Source organism: Lepidochelys kempii, chromosome 3 (assembly GCF_965140265.1).
Source record: "Lepidochelys kempii isolate rLepKem1 chromosome 3, rLepKem1.hap2, whole genome shotgun sequence".
Classification (NCBI taxonomy): domain Eukaryota; kingdom Metazoa; phylum Chordata; order Testudines; family Cheloniidae; genus Lepidochelys; species Lepidochelys kempii.
In genome coordinates this window covers 103,438,978-103,459,099 of record NC_133258.1, presented here as the reverse complement: position 1 = coordinate 103,459,099, position 20,122 = coordinate 103,438,978, and the positions used below count along the sequence as shown (strand labels likewise).

Genomic DNA, 20,122 nt, shown 5'->3' with positions numbered 1-20,122 from the left:
GTGTAGGCCAGCCCTGAGTCCCTTAGGGTTTGTCTATACAGCGTGGCACAGCATCCCGGAGGGGTGTGATTTGTAAAGCGCATGCAGGTGCTGCACTATAACTGCCCCATATAGACCCTGCTATCATGCTCTGAAAAGTTCCTACTTCATGTTAACATCATCTTGTTTGAAACTGAACTATGTTACTGTGAAGCAGGTACCTTTTAGAGCAGTGGTGGGCAACCTGCGGCCCACCAGGGTAATCTGCTGTCGGGCTGCAAGACAGTTTGTTTACATTGACTGTCTGCAGGCACGGCCACCCGCAGCTCCCAGTGGCCGCGGTTCGCTGTTCCTGACCAATGGGAACGCCAGCGGATTACCCTGAAGGGTCGCATGTGGCCTGCAGGTTGCCCACCACTGTTTTAGACTGTGCCAGCAGGGTCTACACAGGAGATTTACAGCACGGCATGTTACAGTGCTTGACAAACCACACTCCCAGTGCGCTTTGCTGGTGCCACGTAGACAAGCCCTTAGCCCTGGTCTACACTAGGACTTTAGGTCGAATTTAGCAGCGTTAAATCGATTTAAACCTGCACCCGTCCACACAATGAAGCCCTTTATTTCGACTTAAAGGGCTCTTAAAATTGATTTCCTTACTCCACCCCTGACAAGTGGATTAGCGCTTAAATCAACGTTGCCGGCTCGAATTTGGGGTACTGTGGACACAATTCGATGGTATTGGCCTCCGGGAGCTATCCCAGAGTGCTCCATTCTGACCGCTCTGGACAGCACTCTCAACTCAGATGCACTGGCCAGGTAGACAGGAAAAGAACCGCAAACTTTTGAATCTCATTTCCTGTTTGGCCAGCGTGGCAAGCTGCAGGTGACCATGCAGAGCTCATCAGCACAGGTGACCATGATGGAGTCCCAGAATCGCAAAAGAGCTCCAGCATGGACCGAACGGGAGGTACGGGATCTGATCGCTGTATGGGGAGAGGAATCCGTGCTATCAGAACTCCGTTCCAGTTTTCGAAATGCCAAAACCTTTGTGAAAATCTCCCAGGGCATGAAGGACAGAGGCCATAACAGGGACCCGAAGCAGTGCCGCATGAAACTGAAGGAGCTGAGGCAAGCCTACCAGAAAACCAGAGAGGCGAACAGCCGCTCTGGGTCAGAGCCCCAAACATGCCGCTTCTATGATGAGCTGCATGCCATTTTAGGGGGTTCAGCCACCACTACCCCAGCCGTGTTGTTTGACTCCTTCAATGGAGATGGAGGCAATACGGAAGTAGGTTTTGGGGACGAAGAAGATGATGATGAGGAGGAGGTTGTAGATAGCTCACAGCAAGCAAGCAGAGAAACCGGTTTTCCCGACAGCCAGGAACTGTTTCTCACCCTAGACCTGGAGCCAGTACCCCCCGAACCCATCCAAGGCTGCCTCCTGGACCCAGCAGGCGGAGAAGGGACCTCTGGTGAGTGTACCTTTTAAAATGCTATACATGGTTTAAAAGCAAGCATGTGAAAGGATTACTTTGCCCTGGCATTTGCGGTTCTCCTAGATGTAGTCCTAAAGCCTTTGCAAAAGGTTTCTGGGGAGGGCAGCCTTATTTCGTCCTTCATGGTAGGACACTTTACCACTCCAGGCCAGTAACACGTACTCGGGAATCACTGTAGGACAAAGCATTGCAGTGTATGTTTGCTGGCATTCAACCAAAATCCGTTCTTTATCTCTCTGTGTTATCCTCAGGAGAGTGAGATCTAATTCATGGTCACCTGGTTGAAATAGAGTGCTTTTCTTCAGGGGACACGCAGAGGAGCCCATTCCTGCTGGGCTGTTTGCCTGTGGCTAAACAGAAATGTTCCCCGCTGTTAGCCACAGGGACGGGGGAAGGTTGAGGGGGTAGTCACGCGGTGGGAGGAGGCAAAATGCGACCTTGTAACGAAAGCAAATGTGCTATGTATGTAATGTTAACAGCAAGGTTTACCCTGAAAGAGTGTAGCGACTGTTTTATAAAATGTGTCTTTTTAAATACCGCTGTCCCTTTTTTTTTCTCCACCAGCTGCATGTGTTTCAATGATCACAGGATCTTCTCCTTCCCAGAGGCTAGTGAAGCTTAGAAAGAAAAAAAAACGCACTCGCGATGAAATGTTCTCCGAGCTCATGCTGTCCTCCCACACTGACAGAGCACAGACGAATGCGTGGAGGCAAATAATGTCAGAGTGCAGGAAAGCACAAAATGACCGGGAGGAGAGGTGGAGGGCTGAAGAGAGTAAGTGGCGGGCTGAAGAGAGTAAGTGGCGGGCTGAAGACAGGGCTGAAGCTCAAATGTGGCGGCAGCGTGATGAGAGGAGGCAGGATTCAATGCTGAGGCTGCTGCAGGACCAAACCAGTATGCTCCAGTGTATGGTTGAGCTGCAACAAAGGCAGCTGGAGCACAGACTGCCACTGCTGCCCCTCTGTAACCAACCGCCCTCCTCCCCAAATTCCATAGCCTCCACACCCAGACGCCCAAGAACGCGGTGGGGGGGCCTCCGGCCAACCAGCCACTCCACCACAGAGGATTGCCCAAAAAAAAGAAGGCTGTCATTCAATAAATTTTAAAGTTGTAAACTTTTAAAGTGCTGTGCTTAAAGTGCTGTGTGGCATTTTCCTTCCCTCCTCCACCACCCCTCCTTGGCTACCTTGGTAGTCATCTCCCTATTTGTGTGATGAATGAATAACGAATGCATGACTGTGAAGCAGCAATGACTTTATTGCCTCTGCAAGCAATGATTAAAGGGAGGAGGGGAAGGTGGTTAGCTTACAGGGAAGTAGAGTGAACCAAGGGGCGGGGGGTTTCATCAAGGAGAAACAAACAGAACTTTCACACCGTAGCCTGGCCAGTCATGAAACTGGTTTTCAAAGCTTCTCTGATGCGTACCGCACCCTCCTGTGCTCTTCTAACCGCCCTGGTGTCTGGCTGTGCGTAACCAGCAGCTAGGCGATTTGCCTCAACCTCCCACCCCGCCATAAACGTCTCCCCCTTACTCTCACAGATATTGTGGAGCACACAGCAAGCAGTAATAACAGTGGGAATATTGGTTTCGCTGAGGTCTAAGCGAGTCAGTAAACTGCGCCAGCGCGCCTTTAAACGTCCAAATGCACATTCTACCACCATTCTGCACTTGCTCAGCCTGTAGTTGAACAGCTCCTGACTACTGTCCAGGCTGCCTGTGTACAGCTTCATGAGCCATGGCATTAAGGGGTAGGCTGGGTCCCCAAGGACACATATAGGCATTTCAACATCCCCAACAGTTATTTTCTGGTCTGGGAATAAAGTCCCTTCCTGCAGCTTTTGAAACAGACCAGAGTTCCTGAAGATGCGAGCATCATGCACCTTTCCCGGCCATCCCACATTGATGTTGGTGAAACGTCCCTTGTGATCCACCAGAGCTTGCAGCACTATCGAAAAGTACCCCTTGTGGTTTATGTACTCGGCGGCTTGGTGCTCTGGTGCCAAGATAGGGATATGGGTTCCGTCTATAGCCCCACCACAGTTAGGGAATCCCATTGCAGCAAAGCCATCCACTATGACCTGCACATTTCCCAGGGTCACTACCCTTGATATCAGCAGATCTTTGATTGCGTGAGCTATTTGCATCACAGCAGCCCCCACAGTAGTTTTGCCCACTCCAAATTGATTCCCAACTCACCGGTAGCTGTCTGGCGTTGCAAGCTTCCACAGGGCTATCGCCATTCGCTTCTCAACTGTGAGGGCTGCTCTCATCTTGGTATTCATGCACTTCAGGGCAGGGGAAAGCAAGTCACAAAGTTCCATGAAAGTGCCCCTACGCATGCGAAAGTTTCGCAGCCACTGGGAATCGTCACAGACCTGCAACACTATGCGGTCCCACCAGTCTGTGCTTGTTTCCTGAGCCCAGAATCGGCGTTCCACAGCATGAACCTGCCCCATTAGCACCATGATGCATGCATTGTCAGGGCCCATGCTTTCAGAGAAATCTGTGTCCATGTCCTGATCACTCACGGGACCGCGCTGACGTCGCCTCCTCGCCCGGTATCGCGTTGCCATGTTCTGGTGCTGCATATACTGCTGGATAATGCGTGTGGTGTTTAATGTGCTCCTAATTGCCAAAGTGAGCTGAGCGGCCTCCATGCTTGCCTTGGTATGGTGTCCGCACAGAAAAAAGATGTGGAACGATTGTCTGCCGTTGCTCTGACGGAGGGAGGGGCGACTGACGACACGGCTTACAGGGTTGGCTTCAGGGAGCTAAAATCAACAAAGGGTGTGCCTGTACATCAAGGAGTATTTCAGGCAGGACTGCACGGAGGGTTCCAATAAGAAATGGTGCACCTAAGTTATCGTTGTTATTGGAACAAGGAGGTTAGCCTGGCCTCTGATTGATACATGGCTAGATTTACCTCGCTGCACCTTCTCTGTGAGTGACTGCAGTGTGATCTAGACAGGGGAGGAGGCAACTGAGTACAAAACAAATCTGGTCTATTTCTTGTTCTGACCCACTCCATCTATCTTTTACATCTTTGGCTGGCAGCAGACGGTGCAGAAGGACTGCATGCCATCCACATCTCATGGCTGCTCGGCAGAAGATGGTACAGTACGACTGCTAGCCATCTTCATCTCTTGCCTGCCTGGCATAAGATGGTACAATACGACTGCTAGCAATCCTCATCTCTTGCCTGCCTGGCAGAAGATGGTACAGTACGACTGCTAGCAGTCCGTATCGCCTGCCCGCTCACCATAAGACGGTTCAATAGGACTGCAGGACTAAAGAGAATGACCTGGTCAAGTCACTCCAAATTTAGTCCCTGCGCCCATGTCTGCCCAGGCGCTCCCAGCCGACGTGGCCAGGAGCATCTCGGACACGACGAGGACGACTACCAATCGTATTGCACCGTCTGCTGCCAGAAGGCAATGGGTTGCTGCTACTGTGCATCAAAGCCGTACCGCATCTGCCAGCACCCAGGAGACATAGGGTGATGGTTACCTGAGCTGGCTCCATGCTTGCCGTGGTATGGCGTCTGCACAGGTAACTCATGAAAAAAGGCACGAAATGATTGTCTGCCCTTGCTTTCACGGAGGGAGGGAGGGAACGGGGGCCTGACGACACGTACCCAGAACCACCCGCAACAATGTTTTAGCCCCATCAGAGTGCTCCATTGTGACTGCTCTGGACAGCACTCTCAGATGCCCGATTATTTGCCATTGCTCTGACGCTGGGAGGGGCGCTTACAGGGTTGGCTTCAGGGAGCTAAAATCAACAAAGGGGGTGGCTTTACATCAAGGAGTATTTCAGGCAGGACTGCACGGAGGGTTCCAATAAGAAATGGTGCACCTAAGTTATTGTCCTTATTGGAACAAGAAGGTTAGTCTGGCCTCTGATTGATACATGGCTAGATTTACCTCGCTGCACCTTCTCTGTAAGTGACTGCAGTGTGATCTAGAAGAATGAGTCCCCTAGACAGGGGAGGGGGGGAAGCAAATGAGTACAAAACAAATCTGGTCTATTTCTTGTTTTGATCCACTCCATCTATCTTTTACATCTTTGGCTGGCAGCAGACGGTGCAGAAGGACTGATGCCATCCACATCTCATGGCTGCTCGGCAGAAGATGGTACAGTATGACTGCTAGCAGTCCGTATCGCCTGCCCGCTCACCATAAGACGGTTCAATAGGACTGACTGCAGGACTAAAGAGAATGACCTGCTCAAGTCACTCCAAATTTAGTCCCTGCGCCCATGTCTGCCCAGGCACTCCTGATCGACCTCACAGAGGCGACCAGGAGCACCTCAGATACGACGATGACGGCTACCAGTCGTACTGTACTGTCTGCTGCCACAAGGCAAGGGGTTGCTGCTACTGTGTAGCAATGCTGTACCGCGTCTGCCAGCACCCAGGAGACATAGGGTGACGGTTACCTGAGCGGGCTCCATGCTTGCCGTGGTATGGCGTCTGCACAGGTAACTCAGGAAAAAAGGTGCGAAACGATTGTCTGCCCTTGCTTTCACGGAGGGAGGGAGGGAACGGGGGCCTGACGATATGTACCCAGAACCACCCGCGACAATGTTTTAGCCCCATCAGGCATTGGGATTTCAACCCAGAATTCCAATGGGCAGCGGAGACTGCGGGAACTGTGGGATAGCTACCCACAGTGCAATGCTCCGGAAGTCGACTGTAGCCTCGGTACTGTGGAAGCGCTCCGCCGAGTTAATGCACTTAATGCACTTAGAGCATTTTCTGTGGGGACACACACACTCGAATATATAAAACCGATTTCTAAAAAACCGACTTCTATAAATTCGACCTAATTTCGTAGTGTAGACATACCCTTCGTCTAGGTGAAGTTACTGTGAAAGTTCTATTTTTCTTTTTTTTACTCCAAAGCACCCTCTTTGAGTTAACGGTGTCATTGTTCCAGTGGGATATAGCAGTTATGTGAGGTCATTGTTGCAAAGATAGAGGCTTCATTTTAGAGAGCTAGGGCCAAACCCCTGGAAGGTTTTAAATACCAAACCAAATATCTTGCACTGGGATGCCTTATATTTAGTGGGAAGCCAGCACAGAGCGCAGAGCACCAGTGATGTGTTGAGACCAGTCTGTGTTGTTAAGAAGACTGGATTCTCCATTTTAGAGAGCACTTTACAGACTGTCTCTTTATTTCTATGTGAAATGAATTGTGATAAGCAAGCCCCAGATGGGGCAAATGCACAGATCACTGTGACAAGTTCTGAGTTTGATAGATGGGGCACAACTTCTGTCCAATTGCCTAGAGAAGTGAGAGCTGTTTTGTTGTCATGGCTATGTGGGTAACCAATAGCACTGAGGAGGTAAAAAGGTTTCCAAGGCAATAGACTGATTTACCAGTCTGAGGGCAGATGCTCTGGTAGTTGGGGTTGCTCTAAGGGAGGCAATTTTTTCAAAGTGCTTTTCTCTTCCTAAACCATTATCTTAGTCTTACCTCAGTTCAACTTTAGCTCACTGCTCCTAGTCCTCATACAGATTTCAGAGAGGCACTGAAAAAGCTGAGCCTTGAAAAAGATGAAAAGTAGATGAAGAGTTGTGAAGATTATGTAAGTTCACTTCCTAGTGCACAGGTATTCACATAATTAATATAAAACCCAAACACATTCACAATTAGCCCCTCTATTTGGTAATCTCAGCTAAACACTGAATGAGCATGGAAACTGAGCTGGTCTCTCATTCTTAGAGGAGATTTCTCCAGAAACAGTTAAGACATTGGTGGACTAGGAAAGTTTGCACAGTGACTGCCAACACTATATCTCTTACTCCTGGGGGAATTAATTAAAAAATTAAAAATTCTGCCCACAATATTTTAAAATTCTGCATATTTTGTTAAAATAACAGACTATAATCACACTGGTTTAAATTATTTTGGTAATTTATTTAAACTACAATACAATGGATGGAGAATGGGAGTGGGGAGTATTGGAAGAAATCCCCAAACTCCCTCTGTCTAATAGTAATGTAGCTATTATTATCCTTTACTTCTAGTTATTAGTCAACAGATATATGCAGCCACATGCTCAATGTTACATCATAGGCAACTGGAGAGCAAGCGAGGGCTGGGGACTCAAACTCACAATTTATATGGGCTACTGACCATCTCCAGAAAGGTCAGTAGCAAACAGTTCATGGAGCACATTTTGATAGGAAATTTTTTCAGTCCAAAAATTTAGACTAGTTCTAATCACTAAAGCACCATAAGCATTTATAAGGCCATACTGTCTTTTACACCACTCCGGCAATGTAAAGGAGCCTTGAAACTTTTACAGCTGTTTTATATTCCTGGGGAAATTCATTAAGAACAATGGGAGCAATTCACTAAGCAGGCAGGCTCCTACATTCTGCTCTGCTTGATGGGACAGAATCTGCCCCAGACCTACCTCCTGAGAAACACCCCAAAGCCTTGCCCCTCCACACCGAGCATGCCACAATAGTGAATGAGAGGGACAGAGTGTCTGTCTCTCACACACAATTGCCCAGCCCTCCCACTCTGGTGGTGATTTACGTCTCTGCCAGCTCTCCGGGCACCCAAACAAACTCGCCTGTGCTACTGGGGAGGGGCACGTGACCGCTCTTGTGCTTTCCTTTGCTTCCCCATCAGAAGTCATTTTTCTGCGAGGAAGCAAAGAAATCTGCAGGGCCATGAATTCTGTGCACATGCAGTGACACAGAATTCCCCCAGGAGTATATATATATCTGTTCTGTTGCTAAAGAGATCTTGTCCACAGGACTGCCAATGCAGCATCTTTTCTGGGCACTACATTCACTTTGGATTATAACCAATAATCATAATTGATAACTATCAACAGGAAACAATAGCTCAGCTTCTTTACCTCTCCAAAGTAGGGATCTGCCTAGAATAGGGAGATAATGAGTTCCCAAGACAGGATATTGATGTTACAATTTATAGTGACAATAGCTATCTGGTCATACTCTTCCTCCTCCTCCTCGTTTCCCACCACGAACACAAACATATCTCACCTCTGCCCCCCAAATCCAAATTTTGTAAATGGAAGTAATGCAAGTCATCAGTATTTCAGCATGAGTCTGTAGTTACAAAATGGGTTGCCTCAGAATGTTCTTATTTTAATTATTTGTATTACATTTGTGCTTAGAAGCCTCAACCAAGACAGAAGTGCCATTGTGCTAGACACTGTAAAAGAGGCAGCCCCAAAGAGCTTAGTCTAAACAGACATGACAGGCATGGGGTAGAAGAAGAAACATGGCACAGACAGGTGAAGTGACTTTCCCAAGACCCGATAAGTTATTTGGCAGAAAGGTAGACTTGTAATTCCCTGGGTTTTAAAATCTCAAGGTGATTTAGACAAGTAGATGAGTGTAAATAACATCTATCATCAGGCTTTCTAGGCTGCACAGTGCCTTAGTATTCATAGATGACAGGAATAGAATAAAATTCCCACTACTACAGAATTTAGCACGGAATTCAAGCTGGATGCCAAATGTACATTTTTCTTTTTGGTTGGGGTGGGGGAAAGGTTGATTATTTAATTGTGGGGGTTTTTTTTCTTCATTTTTTACTAACCTCTGAACTTCCAGTCCTGGCTGGAACCAGGAAGCAGACATACCAGAATATAGACTCTTCTAAGATTTGCAGCCCAATTCTGCAGGTTCTAAACCAGTCCAGGTATTTCAAGTAAGTAGCCAAAGTTTTAGATGCTTACTGAGACTGAGCTTCAGGACCTTCTGAGGTTCTCTCATCACTAGGAATTATTCAGTCCAAATTTTATAGTTAAACCTAAACATTCCTGTCAATATTTAGTCTTCATTCAGTTGAAATTGAAGGCTCATCTTGAACAGGTCCTAACTATCACATGCCACATTTTCACAGGTTACTGCAGCAATGAATGAGAGGGAGATAGGCTTGATCCTGTGCCATTGAACACAATGGGAGTTTTACCATTGAATTCATTGGGAGCAGGATGGAGGCCCACATCTTTGGCCTCAATCCAGCAAAACATTTGAGTTCCAGTAGGAATCCTCATATGCTTAAAGCTATGTGCATGCTAAGTGCTTTGCTGGATCAGCACTATGAGAAGAAAAGACACTATAATTTAATTGATTCATGTTGATGATCATTGCAAATGTTCAAAAAAAGTTGTGATGACCTCAGCATTGAATTAATGGATTTCTCTCATGTCTTCAACAACAAGGAGAATGCTCTGAACTAGCTATTAGTAAATTTGGTGGGCAGGCAGGGAGAATGGCTGTTTAATCTATTTGAAAAGTTAGCAGCCTAATCAGCTTCCAAATTTCATTGACTGAACTCAGAAAGCCTGACTGCTGACAGAAGAGACTTCTCTGAGCAGGTAAGGATTTGGGGTAAAATTTTCAAAAGCACCCAAGTGACTTAGCCTAAGTCCCACTGACTTTCAACAAGAATTAAGCTCCTAAGTGCTTAAGTCGCTTTTGAAAATGGGACTTAGGTGCGTCTGAAAACTTTACCCTTGTTAACTATTTTCTCATGCAAACACTGACTGCTATAATCTTGCTGCAATAGTTTTCTCAGCTGTATCAATTAGATTTAAAGCAGTAATTGCTCCCCTTTCCTAAATATAAAAGTGGATCCAAGTACATTACTCTCTGCCACTAGGCATTACCACGGAGCTAAATAGCAAAGAAGAGGTGTGAAAGCTGGAGGCAGACTGGGGCAAATCAGCATAGACTGATTTAAATACTTGAACAATAAAGCAACTGAATGAGAAGAGAGGCAGCATCAGGCAAACGTCTTTCAAAATAAAATCCCTTCTCACACAGAGCCTTGATATGTTTAACATCAAACACATTCAGAAAACATGACATGTAAGTAAATTCAAAACTAAGAAAACAGTTCTGGACGCTGAACACTTAGTTAATGGGTTCTGCAGTACCTTCTTTGAATGGAAAAGCCATTGTGTGAAAAAGCTTAGTGTGTGTGTGTGTGTGTGTGTGTGTACACACACACACACCTTTCCTGCAGTAATGGCCATCCCAACGTATCCAAAATGTCATTTCCTTTGAATGTTTATGCATGGGGCATAAAGGTAACATTGGCAGGAAACTCTGCTTTGAACCATTTACAAGAATCCAGCCATGATTAGCTACTACCACTACTGCTGGTCTTAAGTGTGCTTAACTGTAGCTTGGAAGCTTGGATACTTCAAGGTGCCTAACCAAAAAAATGTCATTGCGTCTTCAGGAAAGCATCTGGAGAAGGAACTGGTTCATGCCATGTGTTTTTTGGCAGATGCATGCTGCCATGTCATTTCAGAGTGAGGTTATGCAGTACAAAGTGTCATTCAATACAAACAGCACAACAAAAATGTTTCTTGTGATGCCGACAGTCCTAACCTCCAAACTGCTCTTGCCCTTAACTACCATAAGACTGGGGGGATGGGGGGGTTCAAAACATTATTATGCTTGGGCCAGGGCTCGTTGACATGGCTTATTAAATTAATTTGTTGTGTATCTGTCATTGGCGTTTGCCCTTCACGTCTTTGGTGCAACTGAACTAGAAGATAAAACCCTCCCAAAATGTAGTGTTCTTACAGGCCTCTATTCAAACATAAGCTGCTAGAGTCTAGAACTGGTTGGAAATTTTTTTTGACAGAAAGCCTTTCTGCCAGAAAATGCTGATGTGTCAAAAGCAAAATCTTTGGCAGAAATGTGATCTTTCAACTAAAGTTAGTTTTGAAAGAACATTTTTAAACAGCATTTCAATAAGGTTGGAACACAATGTTTCAACCTTTTCAGAATGGGACATTTTGATTTTCCATTTCAAAATTACTTTTTTGTTTTATTTTGAAACATTTTGTTCAGACTTTGACTTTATTTTATATAATACAAAATGTTTCAAAATACAACAAAAATGTTTCAAGCTGTCTAAACCCCTTTTCTTCCAGAATTCCTTTTTGCGGGAATTTTAGAATTTGTTTGGTTTGTTGGTTTTGATACGTTTTCTTCCTGCTCAAAAGAAAGGCAAAGTTGTGGAATTCCCCGCAAAATGAAAAAACGGAGTTCCTGCCAGTTCTACTAGGGTCATCATATTTTTCACCTGCCCTATGACACACATACATCATTATTTCACACTGTAATGATTCAATTTAGTCTCAATCCTTACAATATTAACTCTTCCAAGGACTAATACATTTTCGTGTGTGTTCAAAAATTTGCTAACTGCACCAGAGGGAAAATGGAACCCTATTTTAAATTTTCACCTCACAGTTTTTTGGTGTCTACAAACCAAGATCCACAGCCTCTGCAAACTCCAAATTTCACACACATCAATAAATCAGGAACAGGACAGTTTTCAAATTTTACAGTTAAATATATAGAGACTTCCCCTTTATCACCATTACCAAATCCACTAAAATCAATAGCCCGGGAGAGACAGAGAGAGTGAGAGAACACAAAGTATGAGAGGGTAGTCAGGGTAAGTCTGAATGCAACCGAGGGAAGAAATGAATGAAAACCAGGAAGAGAAAAATGTTAATGAGAGAAATTAAAGAACAGTGGAAAGAAGAAACAGAAAAAGGAATTCATTGAAAATAAATTGGAAACTTGTCAGCTATTGTAAACACACACAAGTTCCCACTACTGTCTAGCCAGAGGCACTGCAAATAATGATCTTATATTTATATAGCACTTTTAATCAGCAGCACCATACAAAGATAATCTACAGTACGTAGGGAGCTCTGCATTCACCACTGAAGTAAGCTCTCACATGCTACACAATGTTTTGGGGATGGTAATAAGTATACTATATCAATCAGAAAATCTATGAGGGAGTTAAGTGAGCAGAACGTAGTTGTGTGTGTTGGAATTTGGCCAAGACACAGGGGTTAGACCACTTATTTTAATGATCACAGGAGATAGGACCCTGGTTTTATTTCTCATCCAAAGGACAGCAGCAGAGTGTCCACTACCTGTTCCACAACATTATGTAGTTTTGTCAGAGGAAAGTATATTACCTACTAAATCATCAACACCACTTCTCATGGGTCCCAGATGTTCCAAAAGATCTCTAATTCAATAGTGACCCAACCCAAACCTGTTGTACCCATGAGGTTGAATGGAATCATAGGCCAAAGAGGTGTAAATAAATGCAGATACAAAGAACTATATACTAAAAGAGAAGGCTCTCAGGTGCATCTTGTAAAAAGCTTCTATGTCATGTTAAAAATATATATGTCACATTGCATCACGACCACTAAACCATCTTGGAACAAACTACCAAGGGAAGTGGTGGATTCTTCATCTCTGGCAATCTTCAAATCAAAACTGGATGCCTCACTGGAAGATATGCTTTAGTCAAACAAGTTATTGGGCACAGTAGTGGAGTAATGGGATGAAATTCTAGAGCTTGGGTTATACAGCAGGTCAGATTAGATAGTCTAATAGTCCCATTTGGCCTTAAAAAAATCTGTGAATCTTGATTAAAAGTATAAAACAAAAGATATATAAAGTTAGAGATGGTGGAAATTCAGAATTTTAAGTTGTCCCTGTGGCTCTCCATTTCAAGGGTGCATGCATGCCCATGCACCTTTGATGGGAAATTTTAGGTAGCACTGTCCATGGGTCAATGCCTGCACCCTACACTTCCTTGTGCTCCGATCCAAGGGCATATAGGGAAGGGCAGACCTACCACCACTCCAGTTCCTTTTCAACTGCCTGCAGCCTGAGATGGAACATTGTGGTGTCTGTTGATTAGTCTTGCTAATCCTTTGCCTTTCTTTCTTTTTATTTTATTTCAGCTTTGTTATGGTTTTTCTTGCACTTCTGTGCATTTTAGGGGGACCACCCCATTCTCCACCCTCACTGGCTAGGGGCTCTTCTGCTTGGGCTCAGTTCCTTTGTTTGGAGCCTTTTTTCCTGCTTAAGATATACCCAGAACCGCAAGGTTTAAGACTTGCCAGACCTGCAAAAGGTCTTTCCTCCACCACAGTAATGGACACTCCAGCTGCCTCAGGGTTTAAGGGCTGCACTGGCTTCAACAGCAGATCTAGGAAGCTAAGGGGAGACAGGCTTAATTTACTGCTACTTCTCAAATGCCTGAACAGAATAAAGCAAGAGAGAGCCAAAATCATTCTCATAGCACCAGTTTGGCCAAGTCAGATACCGTTTCCAGACCTGATTCATCTATCCCTACAGCCACCTCTTCACCAGCCTCCGATACCAGATCAGCAGACACAAGAATCAGGGAAACTAAAGCACCCCAACCTCAGCTACGTCTCAAGGCCTGGCTCCTGGATGGTTCTTGGGCCTAGAAATGGACTGGTCATCCAGAGTACACAGCATACTACTGAATACTAGGAAACTACTGACAAGAAAGTCTTACCTGCAAAAAATGGAGTCAATTCCATTCCTGATGCATCTGAAGAGGATTGTCTCCCTCTTAGTTCTGTCTCACTCACACACTCAGCTACATCTTGAGCTTAAAAACTTCAGGTTTATCACTGAGTTTCATCAAGATTCACCTTCCATTTTGTTATAGCTTTTCATTCACCTGTGAATGCAGTTTCCATATTTGCGCCCCCAGCAACATCCAAGTTCATCAAGGGCTTGGCCAACCAATTTCCCCATGTGAGAAAACCTACACTGCTTTAGGACTGTGGTCTTTTTTTAAACAGCTTAAGGAAACCACCCTTTGAGCCCCTAGTGGACTGCTCTCTCCTCCACTATACCAACAAAATGACAGTGTCTAAATTAGCTGTTACCACTCAAGAAAGATCTTGGAGTCATTGCAGACAGTTCTCTGAAAACATCTGTTTAATGTGTAGCGGCAGTCAACAAAGCTAACAGAATGTAAGGAACTGTTAGGACAGGGATAGATAACACAGAAAATATCATAATGCCAGTATATAAATCCATGGTATGCCCACACCTTGAATATTGTTTGTAGTTCTGGTCACTCCATCTCAAAAAAGATAGATCAGAATTGGAAAAAGTGCAGAGAATGACAATGAAAATGATTACAGGTATTTAAAAGGTTCTATCTGAGGAGAGATTAAAAAGACTGGGACTATTCATTTTAGAAAAGAGATGACTAAGGGGGGACATAATAGCGGTCAATAAAATCATGAATGGTATGGAGAAAAATGAATAAGGAAGTGTTATGTACTCCTTCACAGAACATAAGAATGAGGAGTCACCCAATGAAATTAATAGGCAGTAGGTTTAAAACAAACATAAGGAACTACTTCTTCACACAGTGCACAGTCAACCTGTGGAACTTGTTCCAGAGGATGTTGTGAAGGCCAAAAGTATAACTGTGTTAAAAAAGAATTAGATAAGTTCATGGAGGATCGGTCCATCAATGGCTATTACCCAAGATTGTCATGGATGCAACCCCATGCTCTAGGTGTCCCTAAACCTCTAACTGCCAGCAGCTAGGATTGGATGACAGGGAATGGATTACTTGATAAACTGCCCTGTTCTGTTCATTCCCTCTGAAAAATCTGGCATTAGTCACTATGGGAAGACAGGATACTTGTCTAGACAGACCTTTGATTTGACCCAGTTATGGCCATTCTTATAAGCTTTTGGAGATGCTGACCCTCCCTCTTCCAAAATGCATAATTTTCTGCTGCCACTGGCATAAATCAAATTATTGGAGGTGAGGGCGCCTGTGGTTATACTGGATCTGGTCATGTGGTAGCAAATACTATTTACATATTACAGTCACTCTATTATTCACATAGAATAGTCACAGGCAAATCTGGATTTCTAAGACTCTCTAAACTGAAAATGATCCTAGTTTGTGGCTGTATCAGAAAACATGATCTCAGAATGAAACTATATATGATCAAGTTTAGTTGGGAATCTATCATATCTGCAGCTATTGTCATAATTGATTATATGGCACATTATGAACTATACTAGAAACAACCATTGTTATACAAATATCACAGGGACCAGGAAAAGTAAGATACAGTAGCACATTCAAAATGCATGCTCTTATGAGAACAATTTATTTATATTTTTCTCCTACATCAGGAATAAAATTCATTGCAGAAAAGGTGATAATATGGAAGCATGAATGATTTCATTGGTTCCCCTTAGAGAAAGCAGGGTAGTTACTGAAATAAGGAGATATTAAAAACAACATTTTAGATGAATAGCTGTTGCCATAATAATAGGGCTAAAGTCACATACCGTGGATACATTTAGCCCAATAATATTTCAGGATTTGGAGAGGAAACTCTGGCATGATGTATAACATTACACAAATTACTGCACAGAATGTTAACACTTTTATGAAGGATTAAAAAATGGCTGAATCGGTGCGGAAAATTAAGAACCAAAAATAATCCCTGCTAAGATGAACTGAAACCGTTTATAATGAAATTAAAAGTTCCAGTTAGATACCCCTTCTCCATTTCCCCTGCAGGCTTTCCTATGTTATCCATCCTGGGGTCCCATTGGTTTTCAAAATTTCTGCTAGCTTGGTCACAGACTTTAAAACTAAGGAGTTCCTGTGGAGAGGGGGGAGAAAGAGCATTGCATTCTGGGATGACTCTGGCCTGGTGGAGCCTTGGGGGATATAGAATAGAGCACTTGGCCAAAGCATCATAAAAAGGCTTTCAGAACGGTCTGATCCCCAACTTCCCTGCAATATCACTAAGGTAGGAAATGATATCAAGGTTGAAAGAGAAGTTAGGGGGCCTGGGGCTTTTGGGGAGCCTGTTTAGAATCAGGGAGAAGAACATGTGCATTCGAGGGAGCTAGGCTAAGTGGGAAGGGATCTTGGATCTGGGCAAGGATAGCATGGTGATGAGCACAGTTATTAATTGTATTATCATAGCACCTAGGAGTCTCAGTCATGGACCAGGATCCAACAGAACAAAAAGACAGTACCTACCCCAAAGAGCTTACAATCTAAGTATGAGACAAGAGACAGCAGGTGGATAGAGAGAGAGAGAGACAGATGTGGAGGGGGATACAAGGAAACAATGAGACAATATTTGTCAAAATGATAGGCTGTTGGTGTGCTGAGACTACGGCCTAAACTGTTGTCTGGTTTTTTGTAGGTGTCCCAACAAAGGAGACTTTTGAGGAGGGTTTGAAGGAGGATAATGGGGTAACTTTGCAGATGTTACAGGGAGCTCATCCCAACTGTGAGAGGCATCATGGCAGAAAGCACAAAGGTGCTTGTTTGAGCATTTGACAAGTGGGTAATGGAGGGTGGTGGCATGGGCTGATCGGAGGCAGGTATTGCCTTTATGATCCTGAATGAGAGACGATAGGTAGGGTGGGAATAGGTCATGAAGACCCTGAAAGTGAAGAAAAATAGCTTATGTTTGATATGATAGAGAAGCTAGTGAAGGGATACAAAGAGAGGGGTGACATAGTCAAAGTGATGGGGTCAGAAAACTATCTTTGCAGCAGCATTCTCACTGGATAGCAGCAGGGCATAAAAAGATTGGACAGATAGATCTGTTTGATTTGGGAAATGGGAAGGTGTCATAGGGTCCAATTACTTCCAGGAAGAGCCCCACAAGCAGTAACAGCCAGTAGAGCCCCATCTGCCAGACTGAGCAATAGGCCCTTACTTCTTGTCTTGCTCATGTGATCAGCTGTATGAGTCCAGGACTACTTTCTCCACCAGTTCCTCCAGAATTCCTGGTCATAAAGTGCTTAACCCACATAAGTGCTAACACTCTTGATCTAGTATATGGGCTGGAACTGGATGCTGTGCAGCTGGAAATTTAGGTCAATGTCATGGACCAACCATTAGCTCCTGATTTTTAAGGATTGGGTGCACCTAGCATGTTAACAGGAGAGACCTCTTTTGATAGTTTCTGCCCTTGAAGACTAAGGGCTTGGATGTTGATGTGACATTGGTAGGTTGTGGGAAGCTACCAGAAGATATGGCAGGGATTATATCTGCCCCTCTTACTGCAGGTGTGTGTGTGTCGGTTGCTAGTTACTTGAGTTTGCACTTTAAGGTGTTTGTTGGATTCCTGGCTGCTGTTAAATGATCACACAGCAGCGTCGAGGAAAGTTTTTTCCTCATCTTATCTGTCTTCCAGATTACGTCTGATTCTTTTGGATGCAGACCAGGTTGCTGTGATCCATGCCTTTTCCATCTCAAGATTAGATGGTTTGTGCGCTTTATGGTATGTTTACACTGCAATTAAAAACCCACAGCTGGCCTGTGCTGGCTTGTGGAGCTCAGGCTAAGGGGTTGTTTAATTGTGGTGTAGATGTTTGGCTGGAGCCTGGGGTCTAGGACCCTGAAAAGTGGGAGGGTCCCAGAGCTTGGGCTACAGCCCAAGCCGAAAAGTCTACACCACAGTTAAACAGCCCCTTCGCCCAAGCCCCGTGAACCCAAGTCAGCTGGTGTGGGCCAGCCGTGGGTGTCTAATTGCAGTATAGACATACCCTATGAAGCTACACCTTAAGACAGCCAAGAAACTGAAGCTGATGCAGAATGTGGGATGTCAGTGCTGGAACAGTAGATTTTGGTAGAAGAATAGTAGTCCAGGATCTTCACTGATTGTCTGTTTGTTTTCAGGTGTAGTTTAAAGTGTGTATTTTTACAAAGAAAGCCATGAATGACTTGAGACCACCTCTCTCCCTATCTCATGCTGTGACAGCTCTGGTCAGCAGAAGCTTGTGAGCTGGAGCCACCCGCTGTAGGGGAGAGAGAGAGAGAGAACAAGTCATGCTAATGGAGGGTTTTGTCTATGAGAGGCCCTCAACTTTGGAACCTACTTCTCTCACTTGGTCTGAAATAGCCTGAATTTGGTGACCTTTAGAACATTCTGCAAAGTGCATCTATTTACCCAGGTTTTGAGGGAGGAAAGGACACAATAGGAAATGACATTTGTGGAGGTGGAAAGAATATGGTTTGATTTTTATTGTGGAGTCTATTCACTTGGGGGTATGGAGTTTGTACTATTAGTTTGGGAGTATGGGGACTGGCTTCACTTTTAATTGATTGTGTTTTTAAAATTTTGGCAAAGGCACCTAGTATAAATCCTAATATAACTTTTTTTCTATCTTTATTTGATAAACTAATGCATGCAGAATACCGGGAGGCTCCCATTATCCCCTCTTCTGTTTCCCACAAGACACAGCTTCAGTGGTCACTCCTTTACTCATGTCTCAACTTTAATATGTTCCCTAAAATTCAAATACAACACTTTAGAAACCAGGAGAGTCACATTTTGTTTTCAGATTCCAAGGCGTCTTTTATTTGTTTTCAGTTTAAAAGCAAAGATCACCCGTCTCTCCCTGTGCATATCAAGATTTTGAAGCAAGAGATGACAAATAAATTATAAAGCTTGAGAAAATTGCTCCCAGACAGCACCAGCAAAGAACAAAAACCACTGAAAGCATTTTGACTCAGACTTGGACTTTTGTAATGAATAAAAGATTTCCAGCTGGGTTCTGAAAAAGACAGAATATATTTTAGAATGAGCCAAGAAGTGAACTGTGGGCTAAATGAAATTTTACTTTGCTCTTTTTTTTTTTTAAAAAACCTTCTCAGAGGAGAAAAAAAATCCTAAAGGAAAGCTCGAGAGGGTACCATTGCTTTAAGAAAAATATTGTTATTCTTCCACCCCGAATTGCTTGTACGTGTTGTACTAGATATAGAAGGAAAGATGAGCTTTAGTGAGGGAGAGGGAGACCACAACAACAGATCAGAGTTGTAGTATCTTAATATGCACAAATTATAATCTCTTCAGAGTACTGCTAATATTATTACATTATGGTAATGCCCAGAGGTCCCAACCACAATTGTGCTAGACATGCAAACATATAGTAAGAGACAGTACCAAGGAGCCTACAGTCTAATAGACAAGACAGGCAAAGGGTGGGAAGTGAAAAAGTGGTGAAGAGACTTGTCCAAGGTCACAGCAGTTCAGTGGCACAAAGGTTTGAATAAAACTTCTGAGTCCCCATCCTATCCCCTAGCCACTGAACTGCTGGTGTTAAAGGGAGAAATGCCTTTTTTGGCAGTGGAATTGAGATAAGGTATTTCAGAAAGCTGTCCTCCGTGCAAACTCTGGCTTGGTTCAGTTTGTGATTAACCATGGTTTTCAGGGGTAACATTTAAAATATATAAAGGAAAACAAATGAAAGTGAAAATTGAAAGATTCATGTTCTTCTGCCCCATCTCCACTACAAAGGCAATGAGAAGTGGAAGTTTCTCTCTCAGGCCAACCTTCTCAAACTCAGAGGATGTTTCAAAGTGAAACAGGGCTGTGGGTTCCTTCAGAAGCAAAGGCCTCAGGCAAAAGCAAGAGACTGATGCTGCTGCTTTCATCTTGTTCACTTCAAGGAAACAGACACATCACGCAGCTGAGGAATGTGAGGCAGTCACCCCAGGGTCAGGCAGTTGGGAGGGGAGCGTAGGCAGTACCCTTTCACTCTCTACTTTCACAATGTCATGAAGGAAAAACACACATACACACACACACACACACACACACACACACACACACACACTCCTTCCACTGCTTGCCAAATTACATAACCCTTTCACTTTCATCTCCAGATGGAGTTTCTTATCCTTTTTGTACTCCAGCTGAAACTTGCTTTTTGGAATTAGAGAAGAAACATCAATAGCAACCAGAAGGAAGAGTCTTCATGTTAGTG

The 20,122-nt window shown here is 44.2% G+C and overlaps 1 protein-coding gene across 1 annotated transcript; it reads left to right on the top strand.

The window, feature by feature from the left end:
- Positions 1-806: 806 nt before the first annotated feature.
- On the top strand, positions 807-16,682 carry LOC140908795 (uncharacterized). The gene is made up of 3 exons (XM_073336670.1): positions 807-1,451; positions 2,040-2,438; positions 16,546-16,682. The coding sequence occupies exons 1-3, from the start codon at positions 869-871 to the stop codon at positions 16,680-16,682; spliced, it is 1,119 nt and encodes a 372-aa protein (XP_073192771.1). The 5' UTR covers positions 807-868.
- The last annotated feature ends 3,440 nt before the right edge of the window (positions 16,683-20,122 follow it).